Source organism: Nanorana parkeri, unplaced genomic scaffold, assembly GCF_000935625.1.
Source record: "Nanorana parkeri isolate BGI_ZX_2015 unplaced genomic scaffold, ASM93562v1 scaffold244, whole genome shotgun sequence".
In the NCBI taxonomy this organism is placed as follows: Eukaryota; Metazoa; Chordata; class Amphibia; order Anura; family Dicroglossidae; genus Nanorana; species Nanorana parkeri.
This window is the reverse complement of record NW_017306512.1, coordinates 40,327-50,348: the sequence shown is the minus strand read 5'-3', so window position 1 is coordinate 50,348 and position 10,022 is coordinate 40,327. Positions and strand designations below refer to the sequence as shown.

The 10,022-nt window shown below is 40.8% G+C and overlaps 1 protein-coding gene across 1 annotated transcript in view; it reads left to right on the top strand.

The window, feature by feature from the left end:
- The window catches only part of DEPDC4 (DEP domain containing 4), a 19,226-nt gene extending 14,013 nt beyond the window's left edge, over positions 1-5,213 (top strand). Inside the window, exons 6-9 of the mRNA XM_018556620.1 lie at positions 170-312; positions 3,175-3,300; positions 3,718-3,796; positions 5,020-5,213. Coding sequence (XP_018412122.1) covers positions 170-312; positions 3,175-3,300; positions 3,718-3,796; positions 5,020-5,213 — 542 coding nt within the window. The remainder of the gene's footprint in view (positions 1-169; positions 313-3,174; positions 3,301-3,717; positions 3,797-5,019) is intronic.
- The last annotated feature ends 4,809 nt before the right edge of the window (positions 5,214-10,022 follow it).

The following is a 10,022-nucleotide window of genomic DNA, read 5'->3' as shown; positions in this document are numbered from 1 at the left end:
AATATCTTTGTCTCTCTCCCCCCCCCCCCCCCCCCAGGAAGTGATATATTTCAGTAAAAAGCCCTAGGAGTGGTGTACATTCATAGCTGGAGACCATCTCAGCACCAAGCTATACCCTACTCTAATATCCCAAGAGATCAAATATAAAGGACTCCATATTTTGTTGTAGAACAAGGAAAAAGAAGCCAAGCTTTAGAAGCCACCCAGCTTTATCTAAGACTGCTAATGCCACAAGCAAGAGAAGAGCTCCGCAGATTCATAACGTTTATGACGACTGCCTCTGAATCCAGTGCATACAAGTTGCAGAAGCAGGTATGTAAAACAAATGCAAGTTTTGATGATGACCTGTAATGGTTAACGGTTATTGTGACTGCCATTGAATTTATGCTTGCTGATCCACTGGGGTATTTCTAATTAATGGGTATATTATTGATAGCTTGGAACAGTTAATAATGTTAAAGTGCACACACACTAAAGGGTTTACAAATTCTTAACAAGTAGTAAAAGAGCTTTAAAGGGTAAGTTCTCTATTTCATGAAAAATAAAATTGAGAACTAAATGACAACACCCTCCCCACCCCCTGGTCCCTGCAGCGCTTGGCTACTGTGATTACTATCTGCTGCCATCCACACCAGGTGCAGTATTGGTCCAGGCGCTTTAAAACTTCACTGCACAGTCCTGGAGGCTGAAACATAATGCCTGCAATGGGGAGCAGTTTACTGGTCAGTCAATTGCAAGCATTTGTAGCGCTTCCCCTATAGGAGCCGCTAGTGTAACAGGTCTTTCTGTCCCCTCTGCACCAATGTACCGCCCAATTGGTGGATCCACAGCTTACCAACACACCTTTTTGTAGAGTTTTTGTAAAGGATTTAATGGCTGGATAACACAAAATAATCTCAACTGATGATGCGTGGACCTATATGGGTTGGACTTGATGGACGTATGTCTTTATTCAACCCCAAATACTATGTCACTATGTAACTATGTATCAGTAGCACAATATGAGGGAGATCAATGCACTCTGACATCCAGTGACTGCGGCTATCTATGTCCTATACAGAGATCTGTGATGTCAGACTATCTCAGGAGTAAATCTAGGAGTGAAGGAATCAAACAATAATATCTTCCTCTGATAGTATCACACCCCTCTAGACTACTGGCCAGTAGTAATGTCCTAGGCTAGCCAACGTTGGGGCCCATACTGTGTAGCAGAAGTGTAAAAGTACTTTGTCACATTGGCCCATAGGCCTCTCACCACTCCAAGGGTTGTCTTGCACAAGGTGATGTCCTTCAGCAGCTGTATAGATGTCCCTCTTTCGGCGGAACAACACTTAGGAAGGAGATGAGGTCATCTGGAGTCTCTTGCAGCTCATCAGCACTTGTCTATGGTTTCTTGAAACGCATCACTGCATGTCTGGGGTCATCTAAGGCCTCCGGTAACAATCTCCACCTGATTACGCTCACTCTGCTGGTCTGGCTGGGTCACTCCAGTGACTGGATCGGCCACACGACCAGGCCGCAATATCCCCGCCGCTGACGCATCACTAGGCCTCCGTTCAGGCACCCGATCTCCGTCACTTCGTCTCCACAGACGAACCACTGTCTCTCAAGCATGGCAGCACAGAGCCTGTGTGTCTCTGTCTATCAAGGGCAACCACACACTCCGCTGCAGGCAGTCCTAACTCCCACGGTCTCACATCGATCCGCACACTTCAAGTCCTGGGCGCACACTCAGTCCTCCCAGTCCATAGCCATCCTCCTCCCTCCCGCACAGCACCCTGGGAGTTGCAGTTTTCCAGGTCCTTTCAGCATTGTATCCATATCTGCTCTGCACTGCCATCTCCAAAAATCCCTCGCCTCTCTTTATGCACAGTGGCAATAAACTGTTTTTTTTCACCAGCTGGCCGTTGGCAGCAGGGGATGGTGATTTCGGTAGATGAGCAGAGAACTTGGGGGCAGGGATGGTGTTGTCAGTTCACCTGTTTTGTTTTTTGGTGAATTATTTTGTAGAACAAGCCCTTCCTGACCTCACTAGCTGCATGTTCTGTGATGTATTTCAGGTCCAAATATCATAACAAAGACTTGAGTGGGTTTCTAACAGCTTACAAGCACCTGGTGTCTACAACAGGAGGGTGGCAGGGTGCCAAGATTCTGCTCTTATTGAAAGTAAAGGAAAAATACGTTTTAGGCCTTGTTCACACCAAGCGCGTTCCAGGAGCAGAGCAGTTACAGACCGGATCAAAACTGCGTTCAATGTATTCCAATGGTATTTTGGGCTCTAGTTCACACTGCAGCGTACAGTTCCAGAACATGTAAAAAAAAACTGCAGCAAGCCCTATTTTACCTGCTCTGGAATGCAAATGCATGCAAACGCCCTGGAACACACACAGCCCATGCTAGACAAAAAAAAGGAAAAACTTTTTTTTTTCCCCAAAAAAATGCAGTATTACTCACTGCATGTGCAGAAACGCATGCAGATCTGGTCTGCATCTGCTGTGAACAAGCCCTTAGGTTCAAAAGGGCCCATCCAAAGCGCTGTGCAAACTATTGGCGCTATATAAATCCTGTATAATAATAATCCACACCACATCATCTCCGGACCAGATTGTTTCTGGACCCAAAATGCATCCTAATGTATCCCTATGCTATTTCTGGCCTCTGTTCACATCAGCACAGTCCGTTCTGGACCAGACCAGAAAAATTCTTCATGTCTCATTTTGTCTGGTCTGGAACGCACTGGAACTGCAGGCAGGTTCATGCCATTTTCTGGACCAGATCTGGTCCGGAAAATGGTATAGAGCCTCTGCTGTGACATTTTTTCACAATGCCTATAGCTACAAAGGTGACCATAATGAAAAAAAAAAAAAAGCATATTGCTTCGGTGGGTTGTAGGCAACACAAGCGCACAAGATGCAATCTGATCAGATAAAAGCCATCAACCTTCTTTGGATAGGATAAAGCGGCTCTGGGTTTCTATGAAGGGATTTGTAACATCAATACTGGGTACTGCTGTAGCTCATAATCAGAAAAAAAACATGTACAGCGTGATATGTAAGTGATGGGAGTTTTACAGTTAATGGGAAATATTTGTAGATCCAAACAAAAGCTCTACACAAATGTTTTTTTATTACTTTGAAATGCATTTTTACCAGTAATGTCTTCCTTCTCTTTCAGTTTGATAACAAGGTTATAGTGATGAAGACATTTACTAAAGTAATTGTGCAGAACACTGTAGTATCAAAAGCACAAAGTGAAGAATTTTCCCTATTTTTAATAGAACAATCCAGTGAACTCTTTAAGGTAAGCGCCTGTGTTTTGGAATGTGAGATTCTTTACCACTTTAACCAGCAGGAATTTGCATCCATCAAATGAAATGTCATAAAGACTGTTTTTTTTTCATTTTCAAATTGTAACGGAACAAACTGAAGAGAGATGATTGGTTGCCATTGGCAACTGCTCCAGATTCTATCTGCTCCAGTTTGGATAAATTCCCCCCATTCTATTGTAAGAGGGCTCCACTATGATGACCTTTTATAAAAAAGCGTTTGCTTGTAGTAAAACACTTTACTTTAATTGTATTGACTAATTTATGCATTCAGTATCTAAATACCTTTTATTCTCATCTTTCCATATGTTTCTTTTGACAATCTGCATTATAGGATCAATGATGGTATAATTGTACTTTAGGGCAGTATAAATTCAAAGTTCTTTTTGTAGACCCCCATGGAGTTGCTGGATCTTGTAAGCACAAAATTAAGAAGTCTACAGAATGGATTGGATCCAGATGATCTTTCAGGTATGTTATTAACTTTGTTGGAATGTTCAGTCTATGGTCACTTAAATGCAGAGAAATATAAATTTAATATTAATATATTTTTGGCTTTCTTCACCTGAGGGTTTAACCAGCAGATAATGTATGTCCAGTATGGGTGCCCTGATGTCTTCCTGATAGCAGCACATAAGTGAGAACTACTGTATTTGCCGGCGTATAAGACTACTTTTTATACTTCAAAACATCCCCCGAAAATCGGGGGTCGTCTTATACGCCGGGTATACAATATATACCTTTAGTTCGTTTAGGCCAAGCTGGCCCAAAACGAACATCCCTAATCTGTCAGCCCGCTGGATGTGTGGTAATACTGTATGTACGGTAGCTTCGGCTACATACAGTAGCTGAGCCAATCACGGTGAGCGATGTACACAACCAATCCAAGCAAGCTTTGTATTCATTAATAGAATACGTTGCTCGCTGTGATTGGCTCAGCGCGGTATACTGTATGTAGCTGAAGCTACCGTACATACAGTATTGCCGCACATCCATCCATGATGTTTTTAAATGGTGTTGCCTCGGAAGAGGGGTAGTCTTATATGACGAGTATAGCACAAAACCTATGTTTTAAATGGAAAATTAGGGGGTCGTCTTATACACCGGCAAATACGGTATTTACGTTATATTTTTTAATTCCTACCCTTTGCAACCATCAGATTTTTGTTTCTGCGCTCCAGGTTTCGAGATTAAAAAGAAAAAAAACTGGTTTCTACGGCCTGTTAGAAATGTTACTAGTGACACTTTGCTGAATTTCTGAACTTGGGAATAGATTGTCATAACACTGGAGAAAATTAAAAAATTGCAAATCCTTTGGCAGGCAAAGCCATTAAAATGGGGGGGGGAAATCGCTGCGGGGAGCGGTGACTGACAGTCATGGCTCTCTGCAGGGAGATGATCAAGAAGTGAGCGAGCGACGGTATGTGTTCGTTCACTTCCCGATCTATTGAGCCGATGTGCGACAGTTTCATTGTCACACGTCGGCATGAAATATGGGGATGAGTGATTTTCACTCGCCTCATAGTTCTCTAACTTGTATTTAAACTGCATCTAGCATTTGACTAGGGTTGCATTTTAGCATCTTGTAATGGGGATTTTGTAAGCCAAAAATAAAATGTGTGTTAACATTATCACTTTTTGTAAGAATTACTGCATTTTATCACTTTATATGTTTACATATCGCCCTGTGACAGGCTTCACATTTTGTCAGCGTTTAACGCCGGAAGAATATGAAAGGGAGAGGTTCTCTAACACAATAAGTGAAATTCAGCAGTTAAAGGCAGCGGTGGACAGAAATTCTGCTATTCCAGATAAGAAAAAAAAGAAAATGATGAAGGAATTCCTGAAGTGTCATCCTTCAGCTTTCAATGGCCCAGTCCTCAACTGATCCAATTTTGTGGTGAACTGATCCAGTTGAATTGATTCCAATTAAAGTGGTGAACGTTATGCACTTTTTTTAATTCACTTTTATTAATTATAAGCTCCAGTTCATCTAAAAGGGAAGCTGCGGAAATTTCCCCTACTCAATTACTTTCAATTATCTGTATTTTGCACAGACTGATATAGAGATATATCAATTGTTGTGTTTTATTGTGGGATGGCTTAGCCCCAGTTCTAGCATAACTACTGATTATCTGAGAGCTTATTGATTATCCTAGGGTGTTATTTGAGAATGCTGGAGTTGGCTAAGCATGCACTAATACTTAAGACAAACACACTTGTGATCTCCACATACTTGGCACCAGGTAGAGCAATATAGTAACTGGTAAAAAAACAAAACCCTGTACAAATGGATGATAAAAGAACGTGCTTAGTTTGAACTAAGCACCAAACCTGTAGTGTAGTGCAAGATTAATGGGCTAGTCAGTTTCAAATCCTTTTGAGTCAATCCTGACAATATACATTTTTTTCACTACAGGTTTATCTTTAAAGTGACCCTAAACTCAGGAGTTAAACCTTTAAAAATGCATTCAAGTATCGTTCGCTGTAGATCCTCAAATCAGTGGCGTCACAAGGGGGGTGCGGCCCGCACCTGGGTGACACCATAGGAGGGATGACACCAAAATGACAGTCATTTGGTATCACCCCCCTCTGAAAAGTCGGGCGCTCGGTCATTGACCGAACGCCCGACAGTATCAGGAGAGAGGGGACCCGGTGGCATACCTTATCCCGCTGGGTGACTGTCCCCTCCTCTCTCTGCCGGCATCCATCACCAAGATGGCCGCCGGCAGGTAACCGCTCCGACTGCCACCCAGCCTCGGGACGCCCCTGCCTCAAATCATCTCTGAATTCATGTTGACACTGTCCTTCCTTATGGAGGATTGTTACTTTTGTTCCCCATGGTCCCTGTGTGTGTTGTAAAGTAGCCACCGCTCCAAGCTCACTCCCATGATGGACTACAATCTCATGTTTAGTTTACTAATTTGTATGGAGGCTGTAGTCCATCACAGGAGTGAGCTGAAAGCAGTGACCACTACAACACACACGGGGACAATGGGGAACAAAAGTATCCACCCTCCAGAAGGAAGGACAGTGTCAACATGAATTCAGAGATTAATTCAAGATCTATAGCTGAGTGATGGACAAATACATTTTTGTTAATCATAAATGTACTTGAATGCATTTTTAAGGTTTAACTCCTGTGTTTAGTGTCACTTTAACGTAAAGTTATTAAATTGAATAATACAATTAAGCTGCAGGCTGCCTTGGAGGTCTCCTTAATGGCCACCTGATCCCCGCAACAGAGTCTAGCCCGACTACCCAAAGCAGGTATGGCTTAAGCTGCCCATACATACACCTTACAATTATCGTTTGATTTTCTTTCGTCCCATCCTCGAACCTCTGTTTGATTTCTGCTCGAAAACCCCATCATGCACAGACCAATGTAGATTTCCATTATCGTTCGTTAGCAATACTAACTGCCTGAATTTCGTCTGATTGACAAAACAGATTTTCGTTTGCACATGTGCAGTGTTCATTCACTTCTCATCAGCTGTCCGATTTTTTTAATGTACAGAAACCCGATCACGTTTGTTTTTCGAACAATGATCGCAAGGTGTTTGGGCACCTTTTAGACTGACTGTCAAATGACCATTTATACAACCCCTTAATTCTACTGAGGTCATCGATTCGCTAAATGAGAATACATCTCTTGTAACTTGTGTATTTGCAGCAGGTTACAAATTCAAAGCCTTATTTTCCTACAAAGAAACTAGAATATTTTTCTAAACGATCAACCAAACTGCACAATGCAGGGGTTATAGAACTATTTGGGGCCTCAAATTAAATTCTTGAACTGGCCAATGGCATTCCAGGTGAATATGCTTAGTGTGACTAGTATGGGGGTATATATAGGCTAAGCATGAAAAACTAAAGTACTGTTCGCTATGTTTTTTGTTTTTTTAGTCAATGATTTAGGAAATTATTTTGCTGTTCTGAAATAGAACTTTGCATTCATGTATAGTAATTATTTGCAAATTCCAGGGATTTAGTGCAATTCATGTTATTGATGTAGGCATTTTAAATGTGAAAATATTTTACAATTGTTTAATTGTGTGTAGGGCGCCTGGGATTTGTAGATGTGTTTTTGTCACAGAGCTAAATGTAGCAAGCTGTAACTTGACTGTTTTGCACCTATGTGATCTTGAACTATTAATAATTGTCATGATGTGTTTATAATGCTGTTTATCTGTTAATTATGACTTGTCATACATGGGTAGAAGAGATGGTGATTATGTTGCAATCATGTATTTATATCTACTGTACAATATTTAAAATCCTAAACATTAAAGGACTCATGCATTAAAAACATATTAGTTTTGGGTAGGTACTGCCCAGTTAATCACTAAATAGATTTTTATATCTTTGTATAAGATGTTGGCAAGAGCTCTGCACCTAAGTTGGTTATACACATTTCTTTTTTGTTGTTCAACCTGCAGGCTACACAAAGACAATTGCTCCGTTCACACCAGTGCAGTTAGTTCCGATGCAGTCAGGAAAAATCCTACTTGCCACATTTTAGCTGCACCTGAACGCTTCAAAAACACATGCAAACGCACTGGACTGCACCTGAAAACCCATTTTAAGCTAAAATAAATAAGGGTCAAAACTGCAGCAAAACGCTTTGTACTGCAGCTGTGCAGAGTAACGCAGTTATGGTGTGAACTAGCCTGTAAGGCACGGGAAGAGGCGGACCACAGAGCCAGTAATCTAGAAATTTGGTCACTTTGTCAGAACACCAGGGATTCCCAGGGGACTCTATAAAAACAAAAGATGTGTAGACACCTGCAAATTCCTTCTTTTACAATATAAGATAAAAAGCCATCAGCCCATAGGTTTGCTTTACGGAAACCTATCATGACAGAATATAGAGGCAGCACTTTGAATCACTCAGCTGAAACACATGCAGATCAGAACTTTGACACTTCTTAAATATTTTTCTCATGTGATCTTATCTTAAAGTGGTGGTAACAATGTACAAAACTGTTTTTTTTTTTGTGGCTGTTGCAATGTAGAGTAGAAAAGGGAATAAAGTTCTCCTAAAGTAAACTGTACCGTTAACTTATGTGATGAAAATCTGGGGTTAAAAAAATAAATAAATTGGAGCAATATGTGTTATCGGTTGATGAAACTGAAATCCCTTTTTGCCTCTGCCACATCCAATAAGGTGGCTACCTCTTAAATATTTAGGTGTATTAATCTATACTAACCCTATAATGGTAATCCACTTTTTGTCCTATTTCAGGGACAGTGTAACTTGTGTAACCTTCCTTTTGTCTCAAGCTGTCAGATCCATTTTTATAAAGATGATATGGATGTCCCAATTATATGTACTTCATAATCCCCGGCACAGCCTGGGGGTGCTCCTATTTTTCAGTTGTTTAATAAACCTTTTGAGACTGGTAAAGGAATTGTTGCGGATAAAGGGGTTTATGACTTGTCCACCATTTGTGATAACTACATATATAAGGAGGTGGCAAAGTTGGAGGGATTTGTCCTCTGGAAACATGGGATTTACAGTTTGAACAATTATATAATACAATCTCATATGTGTTAATTCTTTAAAATAATGTCAAGATATGGGGAGAGTTCTTTATACCTAAACATGGCTTTTAATCAGTTATTACAATTGTCCCATGCAATAGGCTCCCAGGAGAAGATAATACCCAAGATCATGCAGAGATCAATGCAGAGGGAGATGAAAACGGTAACAGATCGTAACCATGCTGGAAAAGAGCTTGGACTTTATCATACAGATAAAACATAATCCTAAGATAGTCATGCTTTAACATGACATTACATACATAAAATTTGCATATACAGGGGCTATAAAAATTCTAGATGCTGTAAAAATGGCATGCTTTTGGGATGTCAAAAAAAATCAAAGATAAGTGACTTCCGAATACTTTCCACCTTTTTAATGTGACCTATAATATGTGCAAATCAATTAAAAGCAAACTGAAATCTTTAAAAGGGGAAAAAATGAAACTAAAAACGTACAATAATATGGTTGCATGGATATGTACACCCTTAAACTAATAGTATGTCGAAACACCTTTTCATTTTATGACAGACTCCTACCCCAAAAGACTGAATGCTCTCAGCATGGCACATCTTGCCTTGAGAATCTTTCTTTACCGACTCTAAATCTGTCATTGTGGGGGCATCTCCTGTGCATAGCACTCTTCAGGTGACCCCACAGTTTTTCAATTGGATTCAGGTCCGGGCTCTGGTTGGGCCCTACCAAAACTTTGATCTTCTAGTGAAGCCATTCTTCTATTGATTTGAAAGTATGCTTCGGGTCGTCGTGCTGAAAGGTGAAATTTCTCTTATCTTTTTAGCAGAGGCCTAAAGTTTTGTGCCAAAATAAACTAATATTTGGAACTGTTCAAAAATCCCTCCACTTTGGCTAAAGCCCCAGTTCCAGCTGAAGAAAAACATCCCCAAAGCATAATGCTACCACCACCATGCTTTACTGTGGGTATAATGTTCTTTTGGCGATGCGCAGGGTTGTTGGGTAGGGTGGCAAGATGGAAGCCTTTTCTAACTAAGAAAAACATTCAAGCCCTGTTGCGTTTTGCAAAAACCTACATCCAGTCTGACCAAAGCATGTGGGAAGATTTAACTTTTCGGACGTAATTCCAAAAAGTATTTTTGGTGCAAAAACACTACGCACTGCGGGCAACTGGGTGAATCC